At 38.2% G+C, this 24,240-nt stretch overlaps 1 protein-coding gene across 1 annotated transcript in view; it reads right to left on the bottom strand.

The window, feature by feature from the left end:
• Nucleotides 1-24,240, bottom strand: part of RUNX1T1 (RUNX1 partner transcriptional co-repressor 1) — a gene marked incomplete at both ends in the record, with an annotated part of 132,192 nt that overhangs the window by 19,979 nt on the left and 87,973 nt on the right. Inside the window, 4 exon segments of the mRNA XM_080693949.1 lie at nucleotides 5,762-5,963; nucleotides 6,537-6,622; nucleotides 11,306-11,556; nucleotides 22,557-22,738. Of these exon segments, the coding sequence (XP_080550075.1) occupies nucleotides 5,762-5,963; nucleotides 6,537-6,622; nucleotides 11,306-11,556; nucleotides 22,557-22,738 (721 nt within the window).

Below are 24,240 nucleotides of genomic sequence, written 5' to 3'. Positions count from 1 at the left end.
AGGAGAGCCTAAAAGAGATGGTTTAAAGTATAAGACACATACACATATGTCACTACCAAAAGATGGGAAAACTAGAGACAAGTTCTTCTAAATTAAGTTTAGCTTGCTTTGAGAGTCTTATTGTTGGAGGTAAGAGGGAAAGAGGAGGATAACAGCCTCCTTAAGATAATACACATCTATGAAGAAAGTTGACCAAGTCAGAGTGAAGGGAAATGTTATAAGAAATGTAAAAGAACAGAAGGAGCAATCTGTGATGTATGAAAGAGATGGAAGATGCGCTACACTTACGACAGAATGGAGACCATTGGATACTAGATACAGCAAGGGCCGCCATCAATATACATGAAGGGATGAGCTGATAGCCTTTGGAGAACCAATGTGACCTCACATGACCCAGGACAGCAATGCTCAAAGCTTGGTGGCACCTAGGTATGGCCTTCATCCTGTAGTGGGCAGAATGAGGCTGTGATCATGATAATATCTAGAGACCATCAAAAGAAAGGTTAAGTGATTTTATCTTGACAAAGCCATTTATTTTTGTTATTAAGGATAATACATTCAGAAATCTCAATTCTATGTTTTGGGAGCCCAAACTCAACCTAGAAGCTAGCAACTGCTTTAGAATTTCTATCTTTAACAATAAACATACCTAATGTTCCAGGAACCAATCATCTTTTTGTTTTTTAAAGATGAACTTATTTAACTAACAGTTTTTAAGCTCAATATACTTCAATAAAATAGACATTTTAAATATAGGAGGTATATGTACTGTGAAGCCAGCTAGGCATCGTGAGATGAAATTTCATGATGTGATTTAAATGAATCAAAATACAAGTATATAAAACTCCAAACTTTTACATCCAACCAAATAATTTGGTTGCGGATTTATGTTCTGATAGCAGTTGAATAATATTTCTCTGGTTGGAGGAAAACTATTTTCCTACAGTCACAGGTTATGAATTAAGGTCCTAAGGATAAAATAGATTTACTATTGAGACATATTTTATTCTAATCTCTCTTCCTATTAAAGTAGCCACCTAAATATTAGTGCTTGGAAATATTTTCTAGATAAAAAAGTATCTAAGAATCCACTATAATTTCATAGTCTTATCTATCAAACAAAAACCCTACTAGTTCCACTTACCACCATTCTCTAAATTTGAGATTGCACATCAGGACTAAGAGTAGTACTTACATCATGTCTGCTATACATTAAACACTGTCCAATATGCTTTCAACCTATTAACTCAATACTCGCACACACACCTCAGAAATGGGTATCGATACCTTCATTTTCACAGACAAGAAAATTGAGGCACAAAGAGATTGTGACTTAACAAAAGTTATAAAAACAAGTAGGAAGAGGAACCAGGAATTCAAATCTAGACAATATACTCATAATCTGTGCGTTTAACCTTCATGCTAGATTTCCCAGGGATTTGGATACCAAGGAGAAATTATATAACTCAGTCATATGAAAATCACAAATCTTGCCAACTATAACAATTTGTGTGGAGCCCATCCTGGGGATTAAATCCATAGCATGTTTGTTATTTATATAGAAGTGCTATACCACTAAGTTACATCTCCAACCTCCTAGCAGTACCCATTTTTTGAGACAAGGTCTCACTAAATTTCTCAGGCTGACCTCAACCTTGTGATCCTCCTGTCTCCTCCTCCAGAGTAGTTATGATTAAAGTGCACACAATCGGATCCTGCTTATCCAACCAGAGCAATTTAAAACCATGAATTCCAATAGCAAATCAACAAGCTCCCAAAGGACTATGTTTTTGTATGAATGATCAGATTGGATTTTCAATCCATTTAAACAGAAACTGTGTTCTGACATTTTTCCTCTGACCAGAGCTAAATCCTTACCAAAACACAAGTAAAAATATTTTCTAAACTGACTTCCCTACTATCACAATATTCATAACATTCAAAAAACATGGGATAAATGCATTCGTATTTCATAGCTGCATGGCTCTGTTTTAATGTTTAACCCTCCCTAAAGATGTGGAAGACTTCTTGAAAACAGAGTGAGGAAACACAAAGAATGATTCTAGAGTACTCCAAAGCCAAGTAGAAGAGTAATTTAAAGGATATAAAGTGCTAGAAACCAAGGGAACGGTGTGTGCAGCATACTGCGAGAAGGAACTGAACACGAAGAGAAATAAACTACAGAAAAACCTGTAGGACTTTAGAAATCCCCGGAGAGCATATCAAGTGCTAACCAGAAGCTACCTACCTATATATATCAAAGTAATTCCAAGACAGTGATTAAATATTTCCTCTCTGATCATGTTAACTTGCTTTTCAATGAAGTATCTGATGTAACAAAATTTAAGTGTATAAATAAAGCACAATTTAAAAAGATGATATAGCCTTAAGGATTAGGCAATCTTGCTAAGAGTTACATATTTGGAATTTTCTCTAAGCAAATAAAGAATAAAAATACTTCACATCTAACATTTCAGATTAAAACCTATCTTCTGAAAAAGTCTTTCAGAAATCAGCGTCCATGTAAAGAATGGAAATAACATTATAAGTTCAGTATGTCCTCTTGTTTAAAATTATTTCAGAGGATATTTTTAATAGAGCATTTAGTATCTGGGAAAACTCCTGAAATTCAAATAGTAATAACATACATTAATCATGCCATACTTCTAGTTTCCCACTCTGACTTAATACTATGGATGTATTTCAAAAGTGAGAAAGGTATTGTGTCTACCAAATACAACACATCAGTCATGGAAGTTACATTCTCCTCTGCGCAGTCCCCAAATATAAGTAAAAAATGCCAAGAATGTGTGTGTAATTAAACATCCCCAGTGTGTCCAAGTTAGGGAGGTAGATAGGGCGATATTTTGAACCAATCTTCTATATTCTGGAGGTCTCCATAGAGAACAGAGAGCTAAAAATTTGAGAAAATAAAACTAAAAGAAACATACAATATAGCCATAGGAGACATACTCATACAGACACACACATATCCATGGCACATCCATGGAGTTTGTGAACACAAACTCCATGAAGCAATTTCCCGTGACAGAAAATAGATTAGCCAATAATCCATAATTTATTACATATATCAATACATTCAACTCTAAAGCCTAAAAGTGTTCTCTAAGTGAGAACACTTAATATAAATGATTGTGATATATGATTATAAACTATCTATCCTCTTATTTACAGCCATAGCCTAGCTAAAAAAAAAATGGAATGCAAAAGCTTAAAAAATTAAATTAACAAGGATACATGGGGGAAAATACTACTGGATACCAGGACTTAAGCACGGTGATCTTTCGGTTATTCTTGACAATTGTGATGATTTCTTGATTGGCAATCTAGGGTTCATTCTGTGTTTATAAAGAACATGCCTGTTTTAATAAAATCTAAACAAACAAATGTAATACATGTAGCCTTTGGATACTATAACCTGCTTAACCTTAAAGCCAAAGCAACATCTCAGCTTCACCATAAATACAAATTCATTGAACATCACTAAAAGGAGTATACTCTGTGTATCCTTAAGGAGAAATTCTTAAAAACTAAGGGATTTTTCCCCTTTGATTATGTCAAACAGAAACAAAGCCTATCTTCCAGGAGAACTGGGAGTATCTTGGCATCACCAGAACCTGTGTGCAGTAGTATGACTGTGTATAGACTGGCCGCCTTTCTTAGGTGAGGACAGCTCACCTTAGGCATGAAGTCCAATCAATTTCTGAATTTTCTTTTGTAGGGGACAGCAGATAAGAGCAATGCTATCAGTTTGGGGGCCAGATTAGAGGTAAATGCCCTATGCCTATAACTGTTCCCTTTCTATCTATTCCAGGAGAGCCACAGGTTCTCTAGGGAAGGAATCAAGAGATCTCTTCCCTTCATTATTGGGCCTAGCAGGAAGCCTGGCATTAAACAGAAGCACTCACTAAATACTGACTCCAGCAGTGTGGGCCACCATACAGGCCAAACTTTGTATTTCTACTCCTAAACTTTTATTTACTTTGAGGATCTCAATTTTTGCCTACTTTAGTTGGTTAAAGATGTTTTCCTTTGTTTGTCCTGACCAAAATCTTCCATGATTCACCAAAGTTTGTTCACAAAAAATAAGAACAAGGTGTACACTGCATTCTGCTCCAAATAGCTTCATTTATACCCACATGGGTTCAAATCAAACTTACTACTGTTTTCACTGCTTGCCCTAATATGACCTGATAGATATCCCTTTGTCTTTAAAGTCTATTTTAGAATACTGCCTGCTAGGTAAGTTAAGTGGCTAAGGAATCTTCCTTTATTTAATACTCATTATGGTAATAGGCATTCAGCACTCAGAAATCCACCAATCTAAGTGCAAAGGAAACTGTACTGCCTAAGGATGATTTTAATAATAAAGAAAAAACAATGTGATCAAAAGCCAGATAAACTTTCAATTTTTGATAATCCGTCATGGTGCCAATATTGTCAAAGTCATAAGCTTAATCTGCATATGTGCAATTAGCACTGTTTTGCAGCAAAGACTATACACTAACAAAAATGAGCTGATAGGAATGGAGATAAACACATTGGGAATGGGAATAAACACAGCAGAGAATGATGCTCCACACATACCCATCTCCATTTGGCTTACTCAAATGGCATGCATGCATACAGGCCAGCAATATAAATGATGACACTATTATTCATGTAGGTAGAAGTTGCAGAGCATTCAAAAATTCCTTCTACTTGAAGATTTCCTTCACTATCTCTGGGATTATATCCTATTTATAACCACAAAAATCCCCAAATATCAATACTAAATATAGTTACATACTAGCACTCAATTTCTAAAGCACAGCTCTATTAATAGTGCCATTATGTAACTAATAATTAATAAATCATGAATTTATAAGTTAATCAGAATTAATAAAATCATGATTAAGCAGTCTGTTAAGATCAAAGGAAGACAGCTAGATCTTTATCATTAATTTTCAAGTGGAGTAAACTAACTATACAGCTTCTCAGATCCCTGCCAGCGTGGAGAAAAAGGTTGTTTACATATAAGATATAGCTATAAAACAAGATTGTCTTAGAGGCTATATCTTGAATTAGAAAACTATGCACAGTGCTGTCAAACACTGGTATGCAGAAGTACAGAAGCTGTGGGTCCATAAGATCGTGCTTTTACAGATTGAAAGCATAGACCAAACAGGTACACTATGGACTTGTCAAATCATTACAAATCTCAATGATGCACACAAAACTCTTAGTTTTGAAATGCTGCCACAGCTCAGTACATCCACCTGGAAAAGGAGTTCAGGTTTTGTGATTATCTCTTTAAAAGCTAATCTGCCCACTTTTCTAACAGATAAACAAGATATATCTGAGGATATATGGAGAGTTCAATTTGCTTAAACTCCATGGATATCAGCGGGGCGTGGTGGCGCACTCTTGTAATCCCAGCATTTGGTAGGCTGAGACAGGAGGTTCACAGTTCCAAGACAGCCTCAGCTACTTAGTAAGGTCCTTTGCAACTCAGTAAGACCTTGCTTCAAAAAATAAAGAATAAAAAATGGGGCTGGGGATATTTCTTGGAGGTAGAATGCCCCTGGGTTCCATCCCCTGAATTGCAAAAAAAAAAAAAAAAAAAAAAAAAAAAAAATATATATATATATATATATATATATATACCCTAAGTATCCTTTATTTTGAAAATTGTGTTATAAATTATGTCAGCATAAATAGTGTAAGAAATGTCTGTTCAAGAAGCTCATCTGAAGAATACCTAGTGCGACCGGGTCTGGGTTGACAGGACTCTGCTGCCTGGAATGGCTGCTACTGCTGCTGCCGCCCTTTTTCAAATCCTCCGCGTCACTGTACCGCCGGATCCAGTAATTCAATTCCTCCCTGTCAGCTTCTTGACATCGCCTTAGGACGGTGAGCGATCGCCTTGTTTTTTCTACCATGTCCATTATACAGTTTAAGAGCTATGTGAGAAACAGGGAGAAAAGGAAATGCATATAAATAACCCCAAAATAAAGAACCCAGTAAGTAAAAAAAAAAAAAAAAAAAAAAAAAAAAGACAACACAAGGTACAATTTTGTTCCTGAAGAGTTCAACCTGATATTTTCAATGGTTGAACTTGAAACCCAAACCCAATCCATGAGCAAATTCAATGAGAACAAGAAGAGAAAGGAGGCGGGAGTGACTAAGTCACGACAGATTTCACCTAATGGTGTTAAAGCCACTAAACCTACTTTTCCAAATACTAAGCCCATTTAGTCTATAAACTAAATGACCCTTTCACAATAAAACAGTAGCCTGCTGGTCCTTTTTCCAAGATCTAAATATTTCTCTCAGGTGGCTTGCATAGCAATTTAGAAATCAAATCCTATTCCTATATACTACTTCAAACATTCACACTTTTTTTTTTGCCTTCCCAAAAAGAGCAAGAGAAATGGTACATGAACTGAATCTTTAAGCTTTTATTTTTTTTCACACAATCTCACTTTAGTTGTTTTCAAAACATTTTTTAAGCTAAATGATTACTGATATCTTACATGATCAAGATGTTTCCATTCTTCTGCCCATTCTCTGTCTGTCAGTCTGTGATCAATCATTTCTTCTTGACGTGTGCCATGCAACCCTACAAATGTAGAGGAGAAGGCTTAATCGCCCTAAAGCGTTCAGTACACAATGCATATGCAAACTGGCACATAGCCAGACAATGTGGGCAAACTCGAAGATGTGAAAATATATTTGATTTTGATTGGAGACACGAGTTTTACTTAGATTTCAGAACTACCTAATGGCTTCCTTACAGAATGACAAAATGTTAGAGACAGAAGATATTTTAGAAGTCATCTGACCAGAATGCTTTAGTTTACATACAAGGAGACATAGTTATATGATAACCAAGGCTGGGGCTAGTTATCCATATAACACTCCCTAAGTAAAAACACAAATATATTTTTAAATCTTTAAGTAAATAACAAGGAATCGAGGCCGTGCTTGGTGTCAAAGAGCAAACTCAGCATGTACAAGGCATTGGGTTTAATTCCCAGTGCTAAATAGATAAATAAAAACAAGAAATCCTGAGTAGAAATTGGGTGGGTTTGATATATGGCTGTATTGCATTAAAAATAGACAGCATGAATCATTTTATATGAGCAGGAATATGCTTTCAAAAACAAGAATAATGATATTAAAAAAAAACTTTTAGAACATTTTTTGTGTGTATGGTAATTAGGAATTGAACCCAGAAACATTCTACCACTGAGCTACACCCCAGCCATGTTTGTTTGTTTATTTGTTTGTTTGTTGTTTTGAGACAGGGCCTAAGTTGCTGTAGCTGACTATAAAACTGTGATGCTCTTGTCTCAGCCTCCCAAGTACTGGGATTACAAGTGTGTGACACCATGCCCAGGCTCAGTACTCTTATAAATGAATATAATCCTAATACACATACTTCGCTGATGAAATTAGGCCATGAAGAGAGGGCATACATAATGTGAAGGCTACACACTCATTTTAATTTACCAAAAAAATAAAATTCAACAAATATTTTATGAAAAAATTCAGCCTGCCAGTCATAATTTGACAAATATATATTCAAGTTAAAAAACTAGAAGTCTGTAGCAGGGCGTGATGGCATGCACCTGTAAATCCCAGAACTTGGGAAGCTGAGACAGGAAAATCTCAGGTTTGAGGCCAGCCTCAGCAATTCAGTGAGAAGCTGTTTCAAGATAATAAATTTTTAAAATTCTAACTCTGGATGTAGGTATAATGCCTCTTGGTTCAATCTGAAGTAACATGCTTACCTGGTTTCAATCCTCAATACCATAAATAAATTAATTAAATACAATAAGAGTTATAAGATACTGCATTCCACTTTTTATAAACTCTGGTTAGAAATCTTTTCTAGCTGATAGAGAAAAAAGAAAAGTCACATGATTCTTCAACCAACCACAAAATACAATTTTATTAATAACTGATAGAAGTGAATATTTATGACAGTACTTTCTCAAACTAAACACTAGATATAATGTACTCTGCATCATTCCTGTCCAATTAGAACATTCTCCAAGATACATTTAAAAAATTAAAATTTTTCAATGCCACCTATTGGTAAAAAAGTAAAATTGCAAATGTTTTTACTAATTTTCATAATAGAAAGAATAATGGGGGAAATATTTAGTTATTATTAATATCTGTTGTGATTATTTCAAGCTGAAATGCTTGCAAATATGTAATTTTTGTTGACTTATTTGTTTGCCTGTGTTTTAGGGAAAACACTACCATTAAAATATCACAGAAAACAACAAGAGGGTGACAAAAATATAAATATAATAGGAACTTTTGTGATGGTGAAATCTAAATATTTTTCTTTAAGAATCAAGAACTCAGTCAGGTATGAGGGCCTACATCTCTAATCCTAGTACTTGGGAAGCTAAGGCAGAAGAATTGCAGGTTCAAGGACAGCCATAGCAACTTAGCAAGACTCTCAACAACCTACCAAGATTTTTTTCACAACAAAAACATAAAAAGGGCCGGGGGTATAGCATAGAGGTAGACTGCCCCTGGGTTCAATCTCCAGTACTACAAAAAAAATAAAGTAAAAAATCCAGCATACTAATCTATAATGATGCAAGCTCTAACACCTGGAACAATTAATGATCAGAAGGATGTTTGTGGGTAATGGGATCCCAGCATTTGTGGAATCGTGCTAAGCTCCATCTCATTTCTTTAAAATAGTAAGAGCATTAAAACCATATTTGCGCCAAAGTACTTAAGAAATATAGCATTCACTGGCTGCTTCAAACTTTGAAGGTTGTTTGTTAAAGTGAAATATGTATTAGGAAAAAAATAAGATACATAAAAATTTTATATTTACTGATTTCTCTGTTTTGCATACTAAAATATTCAGGACCACAGAGTTTTTATTTACATTCATAATGCCATAGGGATGCAATAGGGTAAAATAGCTCATAATCATGAAATAACACGTTTTTTTCATTTGGGGGCATTTGGCACTAGCATTGAGACTTAAACAGTTCTTAGGTTTCAGACTAGTTCTCGAGGCTAAAACTGTAAGTTCACTAATGCTGTCTTCAAAGTTATTTTATTAAAGGATTCTAGTAAATATGTATTCCTATACATATAGGCATTTATAAATCATATCAGAATAAGTATATCTTTATGACAATTTTTTATATTTTCAGAAATATCAGCCTGATGTAACACCAGAATTTGTTACTCATACATCAAGATTTTATTTTGTATTAACACATACTAAACTCTGGCAGACTTTAGGGATGGTTAAGTAGCTGCACATATTTATAGAGATTAGCACTATTAGTTTTATAAGCTAATATAATTAAAAGGTAAGGAACATGGTCTGAAAAAATCACATAAAACCAATGGATACAGATATAATTCATAAAGGGATGTTTTACATTACTAGATGAAAACATAATCATTACACATAAGCATAATTACTTCCTTGCTGATTGCTTTATAGTGCATGTAACTAATACTTCAGCAAATATTTCAGCTGCTTAAGAAATGGGCCATTTCTTAGCACCTACAACAGGGACCTCCTGAACTAGACTCACAGTGACCCGATGACTTGGCTGCTACTTAAAAATTTGCAATCATGGTTTTCAGACTAAGTTATCAGTAAGTGGTAACAAGGCTTTTATATAGAAGGGGGTTGTTACCATATTTGACTTGGGGGGTCAAACTATCAGTCTAGACTGAGAAATATCATAACCTCTTTTGAAAGCTCTTCAGAAACGGTACCTGTGAGAACATTAGACAGATTGGCTATTACGAAAGCACAAATTATATGCTTAGCCATTTTTGGCTGACACACTATATAAATGTAGAAATTACTGTTCTGGGGATCCAGAACTATAATTTCCTATCTCACAACCAAAGCCTCGATCATATATCCCCCACCCCTTCCATCCTGATGTTCTCTTGCTGCTTTCTAAACACTTGCAGGGTTATATATATATAGGCAGGGGAAAAGACCCTACATATGAAAGCCCCTGTTGACTAGTAATCTAGATGGAAATGTAACGAACTTCTGCATATCAGGTTCTCTCTGCCTATAAAAAACAAAACAAAAACAACCTGTTACTACTATTCCAGCAGAGGACAGCTGGCTGCCTGTGCATCCCAGAATTCTGCATTCTTATCTCCAAAATCTTCTAGTTCTGCTTGGACTTCATCATTTCTAGTACCCTGCCCACTAAATTGCCCATGACAGAAACGCTTGCCAGCAAATAGTTACGAGGCAAAGAAAGTCCCACTGGACATTAGAGATGGGAAAGGACGAAGGTGACTGGCTGCTACTCCAAGTTAGGCTCACCCAAAACTAAGATTTGAAGGTGTCCCAGAAAGCGTGCACTTACAAACTGCTTGATACTATCACCTCATTCACTGATCATCCATGAAAACCAAGTACTTTGCTCTCTTTCCTCTGATTTTTTTATGGCATACACTTGTTCTTTAGAGTGAAATGTCTCCTAAAAGCTTTATTTCCAATGATTTTATGCAAAAAAGGAGCAGACATGGACAAATAGGACACTAATCTGCCCAGACTCACTCCTTCTATATTCTAATCTTCAGTGCAAACATTGACAATACTGCCATCAACAGTGTCTTCAAGTATCAAGTGTTCCTCAAGGAATATCGGGCAAGTCACAGACAGCATACTTTATATTTTGAAAATGTGAACTCTCATAGAGACTAGAAAAAAATGAATGTTGAAACTATAAACTATCTGAAATAAAACTATTTTTAAAAATATTTGTAGCAAGCAGACTGCATAAGAAATCTCTCATCTAAAAAGAAACTCAAGCAGAACACGGTGTACACACCTGTAATTCCAGTACTTGGTAGGCCAAGACAGGAAGATTAAGGTTTGGGGCCAAATTCAACAACTTAGTGAGACCCTCAGCAACAGAGAAAGAACCCGTTTCAAAATTTTTCAAAAAAAGGCTTGGGAGGAGATAGCTGAGAGATAGAAAGCTAAAGATTCATTTTTCTTTTTTTTTACAATTATTGAGGGTTTTATATTAAGCTTGATGCCCTTTCACCCCCCAAAAAATAAACGAATCGAACCATCTATCTTTAAGGACATAAGTGATTAAAAGAGAGAGAATAGTAATACCAATTGAGTTTTCTCATAAGGGATAAAATATAAAGATCATTTATACATATACATATACATATACATCTTCATATACATACATATACATATGTACATATACATCTTCAAGCCCCCAATATCAAGAGCAGTGTTCAGGTCCTTCAGTCTTACCCATAGGTCTGTTTCTGTCCCTGAGGTCCCTGTGGCTGGGGTGTCGATAGGAGTCCCTGTAGTGGTGGGCGATGGCCATATCATCCAAACGGTAATGCTGAGGTGGAGGCGGGGTGGGGTGAGGCAGGCCATTTGGCTGGTAGGATAAGCCGTTATTTGGACTGTACCGCTGGCCTGGGCTAATAGTGCATGGTCGCTTGCTTGGATGTTCTGAGTGCAAAGGCTCTCTATCAAAGCCATTTTCTTTGGTTCTGCAAAAGGAAAAAAGTTTTGTTTCATAATGTACCCAGACATGGCATAGTCTAGACACTAATATCTGAGTTTGTAGCCGAAATATATTCCTTTATCTACCAGAAACTTTCCAAACTCAGCTTCCCAGAAAATCAATGGGAATTCACCTCCTACATGCTGAGGAAACAAAAGATACCAGACAGGAGAAAATGCTTCACATGTCATCAAATCAGCAAATATCTTTTCATCAGTTGAAGGTCATATAGTAAGTCACATATGAGAAAAAAACTTAATCTTTTATAGATAATATTTCATGTAAAAGATAGTAATAAAATTCTTAGATGAACTGTATTCACTGACGATTCATCAGGTTAGAACGTGGTCCACCCACTCCACCTGGCATCTGACTCTCCAGTCAGTCAACACTCGAGAGCTTTGCTTTCCAAGACAGTTGCCATGAAGGGGTGGGTTAAATGGAAATCCAGGCCAATTTTTAAATTAAACAAAACATAAAATTCAATTCTTCAGTGGTAGTAATAGCCATATTTCAGATACTCAACAGCTCTCTGTGGCTAGTACCTATGGAATCACATCGCAAATATGTATAACACTTTCATCAGCACCAAAAGTTCTATTGGAAAGCAATGTTCCAATTAAATTAATTCAACAGGGCATGTGATACTTGGTAATCAATCAGATGTAGTTAATCCAAGCTTCTGGGGCTAGAAGGAAGATCTATGTCATCCCTTCCCTTAAAGTTGAGAAAGCATTAGCTCAGAGAGTTGATGTGTCCTGTCTGGGGCCATCAGATCTTACCAGTGCTTCATCCTGTGACCCAAAGAACTCTGAACTTGGTTTTCAGAAGGAAAGCATTCCACAGATGAGACCTGATACCTACCCACTGCTTCTCAAGTCTCCATCAAAACATAAAGACATATTTTCTTGCTGAATATATCTCTATTGCTGAGTGACTAACTCAGTGCATTTGATAATTAAAAAAAAAATCACATCCAAGATGGACTGGAATCATAGCTCCCAAACTAACACTTGTCAGCAGCTTGGCTTTCCTCATAAGTCCACCATTTAATCCTTAGACCAGCGGGAGCATCTATTTCCCAGGAAAATCTCCCCCTAAGAATTCTACCAGCTCACAGGGACTGCAGATTCCATGGCCCTTTTTATTTGAAGTCAATAAGATGTTAGATATGAAGGCCTTAGAACATTTTTCCTGCTTCCCTGTCACCTACTGACAGTCTGTCTGCTAATGGCAAAGGGGAACCTCTGAGGGCAAACAGTCAATGGAGATGATCAGGGCAACAGCACTGACCATGACATGACCATGACACCTACCATGGTCCATGACCATGACACATACACACCAGACTCAGGAAGGAGCTGGAGACTGAAGGCACAGGACTGCAAAGACCTCACAGAAAGTCCACGGGGTTGCATGTGAAATGAACACGGGCCCACTGCAAGCTAAAGAAGGATATGCTGTTCGGGAGACAAGAGACTGGCCAATATTGGAAATGACAGCAGCGCACGACCCCCATGGGAGCAGAGGCCAGAAATCTCAATGCTGCTACCATGAAGTATGTGTCTACACTAAAACATACTGACTCCATACAGATCGATCATTGGTATCAGACTAAAATACCCAGTATAGTTCAGACATTACTTAAATGCATTGCTTTCGCATAACTTTTTAAAGTGAAAGAAAACATTCTAGATATTGATTTATCTTCTGAGAGTATATCTATGAGATTCTTCTTTGTATTTTCATATCCTATACATTTCAGAATAATACACTTCGACATTCAATGTCTATTACCAGCAGAAGTCAGTGGGGAAATACTGAAAACTATGAATAACTATGAGCATGATGCTAACACAGCATCTACTTTACTGGCAGTGTGGCGTAATAAAAAGAGCACTGGACTGAAGAATCAAGGGACCTGAGTTCTAGTCCTGGCTCTTTCACGACTTTGGGCAACTTGGGTAAGTCACTTAACCTCTCTGGACCTCAGTCTGTTCATCTATAAAATGAAAGGGTTGGACTGGATCATTGGTTTTCAGGCTGTGCTGCCTGAGGTACTGAAGACCTTCTGCAGGCTCTGAAGAACTTTACCCCAATCGATCCAGATTTAAAGGGCTTAAAGAAACCCTCTTATTTTACCTATGTTAAAAACTAGGGTTTCCCATATTTCATTTTTAAAAGGAAAAGTCAAGTTTGAAAACCACTGGACAAGATGACTTTGAGGTTGGTTCCAGTTTTAAAATTTGAGAATTATTCTAATTATGATAGTCTATAAATCTTATAGTTTTGTAAGTCAAAATGCACTGGGGTCCTTTGGCCAGACCATAGGTATGAAGGTCAACCACTTTATCCAAGTTTGCTGCTTTGCTTTAAACTAATTATGACATATAGCTTATTTTTGAGTTGATATAAAATATCTTTGAGCAGCTCTTTAGCAATTTTCCCTATGATGCTAGGGGTGGAACTCAGAGCCTTGCACAAGCTGACACTATATTATACTACTTAACTGTATCTCTAGCCATTTTTTTTTTGAGACAAGGTTTCACTAGGTTGCTGAAGGTGGCCTCTACCTTGCAATCCTCCTGCCTCCGCCTCCTGAGTAGCTGGGCTCACAGGCTTGTGCCACAGTGCTCAGCTGCCTAGAGCATTTCTATGTGCCAAACATCTTTGACCCTTTTGGCTCGAACCAGCCCAACCTATGGTTTTGTCTCTCTTCATAAATGTGGACAAGTTTCAAATGTTTAGGCATGTTATTTATCCTCAGATGAGCCCTCTGATCAGTTTAATTACTTTGCTGACACAATTATATGAAAAACAGAGGATCTGTGCCCCTCTCCCAACAAGGGCAGTGCTTTCTAGAGAGGCAGGACTAGGTCCTGGGTCTGTCTTCTCTCTTCTGTCATGTCCCTGCTGCTATATCCTGGGTCCCCTCACTCTGAGAGCCAGTGGAATAATACAGCTTATCACCTCACAGAGACAGTTATAGTTGAACAGCAAAGCACCGAAACTTTAGCAGCCCACAGAAATGAAGCTACAAGACTCCCTGTTGCTTCCTCAAATCACCAGTGTCAGGCTGGACACCGTGGCAGATGCCTACAATTCCAGTACTTGGGAGGCTGATATGGGAAGACTGTGGGTTAGAGGCCAGCCTCAGCAACTTAGCCAATCAAATGTTTCCAAATAAAAACTAAAAAGGGCTGCGAGTGCAGTTTAGAGGCAGAATGCCCTTAGGTTCAATCCCCAGTACCACACATACAGATATACATCTCTTCCTCCTCCTCCTCCTCCTCTTCCTCCTCCTCCTTTCCTTCTCTCTCTCTCTCTCTCTCTCTCTCTCTCTCTCTCTCTCTCTCACACACACACACACACACACACACACACACACGATTGCTCTAGGGAAAGGCAAAGGGGCACACATAAAGAGCCTTAGAATGTAGAAGTTTACATGCTAATCATAGTCCCATTACTAATAAATACACATTACACGCCTAGGTTGCCCGCTTACTTGAGTTACAATGAGCATTTCAAAATCAACACCCAGTCTGGTCCTGACTTTCTCTCATAGTTCCCATATCCCTACATCATCATCAAAGCAGAAACTTGCAAGTACCTCTCCAGCCTTCTCCAAATCCAAGTCTAGCTGTTAATCTCTTAAGCACCTCTGGCACAGGCCCCCATCCCCAGACACCTTGGTCTTCGTCCTGTCTCTTAGCTGCCCCACTCAGCAGAGCCAGAAGCCCTGGGTCCTGCTTGCTCTTTGTCTTGTGAGCCTTGCCCCACCTGTTCCCTGGTTCTTAGCAAATGAGTAAGTAGCACGGAGTCACTAAAGTTCCTCAGAGGTCCAATATTCTGCCAGGACCCGAGACTCACTGGAGGTGGAACCCAGAAGCCTTCTACCTCCGGGCTACACTCCCAGACCTATTTTATATTTTATTTGGAAACAGGGTCTCACTAAGTTGCTGAGAGCCTAAGTAGCTGAGGCTGGCTGCAAACCTGCAAGATCCTCCTGTATCAGCCTCCCAAGCGTGGGGATTACAAGTGTGCGCCACCACGCCCGGCTTATTCTGGAACTTTTAAAGAGTGCATCTGAATTAAGAGGTAACAACTCAGTCGGACGTGGCCGCACACACTTGTAATCCCAGCATTCGGGAGGCTGAGACCTGGAGGATCGCAGTTCGCGGACAGCCTCAGCTACTTAGTGAGACCCGGTTTCAAAATAAAGAATAAAAAATAGGGCAGGGAGGTATCTAAGAGGCTGAATGCCCCTGGGTTCCATTCCTAGATCCACAAAAAGAAAACGAGGTAACAATTCTGTTAAAAAGAGATCAGAGATAATAACTCAGTATCAAGCAAGCCTTCTTTCCCTTTTCTAACATGCAGTTTGTTTTCACCGGGGGGACTAGACATTGAGTGGAAAAGTAGAAAACCATTCTAATCACTTTTGAAACATAATTCAGAGTTCTCTTCAAGAATTGTTAGGTGAGTTTAAGAGTTTAACATAATACGTTTTTCTTGGTGCTGAATAATATATCTGAAACAAAATGTATTACCAGCTCCCGTCTCCTTAACATGAAAATCAAGCTTATTCTTCATGACAACCTGCAGTGGTCTGTGTTCGTCTGTTCTTCTGGTTGGGGCCCTCCAGGGATTTTTTGTGGTCAGCACCCCAAATTTGGTTCCTGGGGCAACCGTGGCTGTTTTCTCTGCTGTATTTCAGACCTGCATCTTTTTTCTTTAGCAGTGCTGCAGATCAAATCCAGGGTTACTCTATCAGTGACCTACATATCTAGCCCCTTTTATTTTTTGAAACAGGGTCTCTCAGTTGCTAAGCTGGCCTCAGACTTGCCCTCTTCCTGCTTTACCTGCTAGGATTATAGGTGTGTATGTCATCACACAAGGCTCAGAGGTGCATCTTTAATAATTAACTATGGAAACAAATAAAAAGTCTTCAGGGTAGAGGTCATTTGATATCCTATTGAAAATAGCTGCTTTAAATTTTTCTTGCATTATTCGCTCGAGCAGTAGGAGTAGGGGGTTTCTCTTATTTGTAGTGCTTGCTTTATTTTGTTTTAGGTACCCAGTATATTTGATGTACTAGCCTGAGTTTCCCTGGGAATACAAAATATGAGTAAAACATGATCTCCCAATCCTCTCTAAAATTGTAACTTGGCACTAGACTTAAATTCTTTACCATCAAAATGATTTAACTGAAGCCATAAGACTTTTATACTTTCATACAGGATCTGTACACAGAAGGTACCATATAATCAGTACAAATGTGGTATGGGAGAGATCAGAAGGGAAAAAGATTGCTCCAGAATGTACACTCAAAAGAGCAAGTGTTTTTGGAGTCTCATGAAGTTGGCTTTCACTTTGGTTCTGCTCTTTGTCGGCCATATGAACTCAGGAGATTTCACCTCAGAAAGCCTCAGGATTTTCAAAATCAAAATGGGTGTTATCTCAGAGATGCTGAATGGACCACAGAAAAGAGTCGATCTCACAAGGCCTAATGCTTATTTGGCATTCAATATGTTAGTAAAAGCAATCTGTTTTTAAGCTGGGGCGTTCAGAGGCTGGTGGTTTAGCCTCATGGTGTTGAGAATATAGGCATTTGAGTCACAGAATCTAGGGTTTGAATCCCTTCCATCTGTCTTGTTTTTTGGTACTGGGGATTGAACCCAGGAACTTGTACCTCTGAGCTTGAACCTCTGGCCCTTTTTATTTTTTATTTTGAAAAAGGGTGCTGCTAAGTTACTGAGGCCCTCACTGAATTGCTGAGGCTGGCCTCGAACCTGTGATCCTTCCATCTCCGCCTCACAAGTACTAGGATAACAGGTGTGCGCCACTAGGCCCAGCTGATGTGGCTGATATAAAAAAATGATCACAGAGATGATTACACACTCCTTGAAACTGAGGAATGCATAAAAAGATGTAACGTAAAACAAGAAAGTATGGATAGAAAATTTCTTCATGGAATACTAAATTCAAAAGATCATACAAATCTAATTAATGTTTATTAGCATAGTCAATCATATGATTTTTTATAAACTGAACCTATGTTCTCTCTTTAGAAAGGCAAAATTACAAGAAACCTTATGCATGTTGCGGAAGGAGAAATGGACCTACTCAGTTCAGCTAGTGAGTAATGCAAGCACAGTTCTCTTGTATCCAACCAATGTCATTTCAGAATGACTGCCTGGTGACCCTCTGACCTTCAGCATTTTCCAGCTTACTCATTATGCCAGGAAAGCTGCCCCGTTGTGCCTCTTCTATCATTAAAGAGACTTATAAAACCTTGGAATATTATGTGATGGCATTTACCCACTTGAGCAATTACAGAAAAATAAATGAGAAAAAGTAAGGGGAAAAAAAACCCAATTCTTAGTTGAGCTTTCTTTATTTAAATTCTGCACATAAAAACACATTTTGTGCAACTGGAAGACTGCAGGTATGTAAATCTGCTGATTTCTCCACTAAGAAGCTCTGCAACTCTAGGCAAATTCTTTGGGCCTTCAATTCCTCCAGGGTAAAGGGAAGGATTGGCCTCGTATCTAAGGGATCCCTCCCAGCTGACAAATTATGTAATTCTAAGATTAAGTCTTTTTAGAAAACAATTACTGGGGGTGGAGAAAATACATAGCAATCTAATAAGACTCAAATGGTTAAACTGAGGCTAATATAAAGTACAGTCATATTAAAATGATAATGTATGATTGGGCATGGTGGCACATGCCTGTGTAATCCTGATACTTTACAGGCTAAGACAGGAGGATCAAAGGTTCAAGGCCAGTCTCAGCAACTTGGTGAGACCGTCTCAAAGTTAAAAAAAAAAAAATTGTGGGCTAGGACTGCAGCTCAGTTATAGAATGTCCCTTAATTCAATCCCTTGCACCATACACACAAAAAATAGTGATATATAAGAACGATATTAATAGTTAACATCAATCATTTGAGACAGTAGAGGAAAAAAGAGAAAGCAACAACAAAATTAACGATACCAATACAAAAACCAAATATCATTTCATTTGAATTTTAAGAAAATCCACTGAGTCAGAAAAGTGGCATAACTGATGAGAACACAATATTAAAAGCAAATTAGAACAAAAAGCTGTAATATCAAAGCTGTGGGAAAAGGTCAGTCAGGGTAATTAACAACTATTCTAAAAACCTTAATAATTTTTATTCTCTCTGCAGTCTCCATGAACTGAAGCATCTTTTCCCTCTTTACTCCATTTGAAAGTGTCCGTGCCTTTATGAGTCATCATAGTGAAGTTCAGAAAGTGCCCTAGTGCCAGGCATGGTGACATTCACCTAGAATCTCAGTACTTGGGAGGCCGAGACAGGAAAATCACAGTTTTGAGGCCAGTCTCAGCAACTGAGTGAGCCCCTTAGCAATACCTTGTTTCAAAATAATAAATAATAGAGGGCCGGGGGTATAGCTCAGAAAAGGTAGAATGCCCTGGACTAAATCTCCAGTACCAAAAAACAGTGCCCTTAATTTCTAGTCTGGAAACGTAAAGGTGTTTGGTACATTTAAACTGGCTTCGTAATGCTCCCATCACCTTCTTCAGCATGCTCCATTACAGTCTAACAAAAGAATAAGGGTCTACTATAAATAGCAAACTTTTAAAGAATAACAAAGAATACAAATCTGAATTTTTCTTTCCCTAATATTTTACACAAAAAAATTATCATGATTTTTAAATAAAAATGATCTTTTATCTAACTTGAGTTCTCCAGGAATGTTACAAACCTACAAGTTTCAGTTTCATTCAGAAACTCTCATCAGAGCTCTTTCTAAAAGGAATCAAAAAACATTTTACTGTTCAATACAGGGAGAAAAAGAAAGATTTCATAAATTTCTCTTTTCATAAAATGTTTTGTTTTATAAAAAAAAGAAAAATATTTGCAGTGTCGATAATATTTAAGGATGAGAAGACAATTTGCCACAGCCCATCCTCGAAACACGTGATGATTGTTCAGTACATTAACTGAGCAATTGTCACAGAATTTAAACCCCCAAAGTTGTAAACAAAATATAGAGCGCTCTTTTGTTCATGACATGTCATGAACAAATTACCAAAATGTGTTTTCTCCTCAGGTGTCAGTTTTTCCCTCTTTTAGTGACTGATGGCTCCCAGTGTTATTACAGAAACAGATTGATCTTTTTAATGAGCCAGTTTAATAGACTCCAAAATCTCACCGTGGCTGCTCATCCATGTCAGACCATATGCACCAACAAAACACTCAGTAAAACAAAGAAAGCTCTGCTGTCAGACAGCTCCATACTCTATAACATTTCATACAGTAGAGCCGGATAGACAGACAAATAACTAGAGAAGAGGAAATTGCATATGCAAACAAAATGGAGGAAATACATGCAAATAATAAAATGCTAGCAGTCCCTATTTTACTGAGCTCTGATCAAATTCCCACAAGATACAAATGTATTTACACAACATATTACCTTTCCTCCCACCTCTAAGGAAACCTATTTGCCATCTTTTCATTATAACATAGACTTCAGCGTTACACCCGTAAAAGACTGTTGCAGCCAAAGCTCATATGAATTCTGACTCTAGCAACTGCCCAAGAATAACTAAAATAAAAACAAGATGGAAGACTCCTTTAAGACTGCTCTTCCTGCCTGAATGCACACGTGTGCACACACACCGATGAGAAGAAGAATGCCGGCTGTCTGTAGAATATGAAGTTTTCATATTAATGTTAGCATACTACTCAGAGTCTACCTCAGGATTGTCCCAGAAAAGTATAAAGTCAGCTGCTTTTAAATAAAAAGTACTTGGAAAGAGCCAGTAGGAAAATGGTTGGGAATATAAAGAAATGAATGAGACAAGTTTTCCCATTCTATGTTACAGTTATGTAGCGGTTAGAAATTCCAGTTTAGGTCCTGTCCATTCCATTTTCAGTTTTACCTGAAAGATTATCTCTACGTTTATCATACCTATCTACACATGACCCTGTTAAGCCCCCTTCCTTCCTCATCCAAGTAAGTTTTCTTCTTCCTAATGTACCATACAGCCTCCCCCTAACTCCTTTGCCATGTTATCCTAAAAGTGTGGAGCTGAAATATCTCTAACTACACAGAGCACTTATTTCCTGCAGGGTGAAAGGGACGGGATTGGACAGTTCGAAACACGCAAATCATCTTTCCCGGAGCTACTTCGTGGCTCTCAGCATCATGTAGACATCCCGCTCAGGCACCTGGATTAAGCAGTTCCTTTTTAGAGCACACATACTCAATGCTCTTATAGCTCCAAAAAATGAGCAAGAAAACAAGATTAGCAAGGGTAAGAAAGGAGTTCTGTTGGCAAGTCATGTCAGGAGATGGATCTACAATATGCAGGAGTAGACTAATATTTAAGCTCTTGCTTTAAAAATTCTAAAAGTTAAGAAGTCCTATGCAGACAAGAGAAAAATTCCAGAGTTATAGCATAAAAACTGCTTAGCAAAGGATGATGTAATGGCTGTGTTGTAAACTGGCTGGCATTTAATAACATTCTGATCTGCACAGTAGCTGATGCATTTAAAGGTGGCTAAGCCAGTCACAGATAGAGGTCTCTGAGCAGTCCCAGGATCCCCCCCACCCCAAAACTGGGGATGGAACCCAGGGGCAATCTACTCCAAGATATTCCACCATACCTATTTTTTTTTCTTTATTTTGAAACAGTGTCTCACTAAGTTGTGGAAGGCCTCACTAAATAGCTGAGGCTGGCTGTGAACCTGTGATCCTCCTATCTCAGCCTCACAAGTACTGAGATTATAAGTGTGTACCATCAGGACCTCCTGCTGGTTCCAGGATCTTAAGCGCCTGTGAATCTGGAACTTAACCATGCCAGGATTATCTTTTCCAAGGCATTATGCCCATGTCTGAATTTTTTGTGTGTGTGTGTGGTACTGGGGATTGAACCCAGAGACATTCTATGAGCTACTTCCTACCCCAGCTCTATTTTATTTTCTTATTTTGAAACAAGTTCTTACTAAATTGTGGAGGGCCTTGCTAAGTTGTTGAGGCTGGCCTCCAAACCTGAGATGATCCTCCTGTCTCAACCTCCCAAATACTGGTGGGATTCCAGGCATGTGCCACTATGCCCATGTTATTCATGCCTAATTAAATGCAGAAAAAGAATTGAAAAACAGAGAAAGGAAACAAAGTATATGACAAATAAGAGCTAGAAGATACTTTCATTTCCAGAGTATATTTTACAAAAACTATGTAAAATGTTGCTAAGACTTTCCATTCTTATGTCAAATATTAATTATATAGAAAATGGCGTATTCATGAAAATTATTTTAATAAGATACTGGTAATTTTCATCTGTATTCTTTATTCCACAGCTAATGTGTAGGGTTCAATGGGAAAGGGGCTTTAATTTGCATTTCTTAGAACTCTAAGTCATGGGAAGACTGTATGATAGGGTAAATAATTGGCTGGCAAAATCTTTCAGCCAAAATACTGTTCATTGGCTCTATTACATAACTTTACTCAGTTTGTGTAAATTCTCAGAAGTTTCCTCTTAGTTCACCAAGAACCCAATTCAAACAGCTACTGTACTGTGTTAACTGAAAACCACATGCGAGCTTTCAAAGCCACTGCATTTTAAGAGAACTTGGAACAACAAATTGAGTCACACTGCAGAGTAAAATATGTAGTTGGGTAGCACTACATAATAAATGGGATTTTTAAGGCTACTTGTATCTAAGAACCATCAGCGGGGTCTGGCACATTTTAAAAGTCTTTTATCTTCACCTTCTACCCTTCATAGCTTTCAGGGTACAAGCCACAAAGATTAACTTGCATGAAAGCTACACTGCCCAGGCCAGAGATCCACCTCTCCACAAAATCCCAGGCCAGAATAAGACAGCCACATGGGCTAATTACTATTCTGTGAGAAACGAAGGCTGGCAGCTCAAATATCAGGCGAAACAGCGTGGTTGGTCCAGGGTCCCCCGCCTTCTCACCTGTCTGGAGTTCGCCTCTTCCCGTTTTCGTTCACATCGAGAAGCAGCTCTGAGGAGTCAACAGGGGAGGTGGTGCTGGCATCCAGAAGCAGCTGTTCGTGCTGGGCGAGGTACTGGGCAGGGTTCTGCTTGGCCAGCCTTGCGCAGTGGAGGAGCTCACGCTGCAGCAGGGGCAGGTTGGCCTGCAAGAGCATGGGAGGAATGAGCAAGGGGACTAGGAGGCTGCTTCTGACCCAGTTGCCTACTTAGCCTGCTGTTTAAACTCTAGAAGCAGAGGCAAAGGCAGCTCCATGTCACATGCACAACTTGGGTTCAATGTCAGGCACACCTCCCAGGACTGGGTTACAAAGTGCATGACTTGCCCTGAGCACAAGGTCGTATCACCCCTCCTCCTGTCCCTCCTGGATCACACTAGCTGTGGAGCTTAGCCAGCACAGACATGATCTTAAAGGGCCCTCAAGATTGCAACGTGAGCTTTATAGGATGTGAGATTTTGGCTCTATCTGTAAGTAACTTCTGTTTTTCCTAAGGAAGATGGTATGTGAAATGCATACAATCCAATTAATCTCAGAAGAAGTCTCCCTCACCATTCGGTTTGGGAGCTATTGGCTTACACAGGTCAAACAGGATAATCCCATGAAATATCTATTTCAGAAAATAGAGAAAAGAACACAGAGTTTTTGTTTTTTCATACTGGGGATTGAACCCAGAAGCAGTCTACCTACAAGTTATATTCCCAGCTCTATTTTATAGTTTACTTTGAAACAGGGTCTTGATAAATTGCTGAATCTGGCCTTCCCAGGTACTGGATTACAGGTGTGGGCCACCATGCCCAGAGTGACTGTTTCTTTCATAACTATCAGATTCATGCAACATTTAAGTATGGCCCGCGTATGATCAGATATCCTAAATAGTTTTCATGCACCATGCACCACATATTAGTAGTCTATAAAAATAATCTCCTTCCTTTACTTTAGTTTATTTTTTTTGGGGGGGGGGCAGTAGGAAAGCATAAACAACACTCATTCCCAATAACATCTGTCTCAAAACCAAGGCAAGATCAATAATATAAATTTCTTTGCAACTAAAAGATTTCATTTTGCTGAAACCAGGTGCCATGCACACTAATTAGCCCATCAGGTAGAAAAGAACTTGCAAATATAGGAGATTCTAGCTGCTTCAATATGTGAGCCCAGAGCCTTTAAAAAACGCCGCCTAGCTGGGCATGGTGGTATATCCCTAGAAACCCAACTACTAGAAATAAAGAAGAATTGAAAGTTCAAGGCCAGCCTGTTTCAAAACAAAAAATAAAAAGGCCTGGGGGTGTAGCCCAGTGGTAAAGTACCCCTGGGCTCAGCCTCCAGTATCACACAAAAAAAAAAAAAATCGAAAATTTTATAAAGCCCTTTACAGTAGCAGGAACCAGCAGGAGAGCTGCCTACTGGCAACTCAAATTCATTTTCTAAAGTTTTAACCAAGGAAGTCACACAATAAACAAAGCATATTTCTATATGAGGTTTACAAGAGGAGAGTATTTGCTAAAGATAAGCGCAGTCCACATAACAGTGGAAATAACTTCCTATAACAATGCTAAAAGGCTGAAATAATCTCTTGGTTATTAGTAAGAGTGATCATAATCATATGGCTATTTTTAAAACTTTCTTTTTCCTCCTTAGTCAAGCTA

Source organism: Muscardinus avellanarius (assembly GCF_963383645.1).
Source record: "Muscardinus avellanarius genome assembly, chromosome: 4".
Classification (NCBI taxonomy): Eukaryota; Metazoa; Chordata; class Mammalia; order Rodentia; family Gliridae; genus Muscardinus; species Muscardinus avellanarius.
Note: the sequence above shows the minus strand (reverse complement) of the source record. Positions and strands in the feature narration are given on the sequence as shown.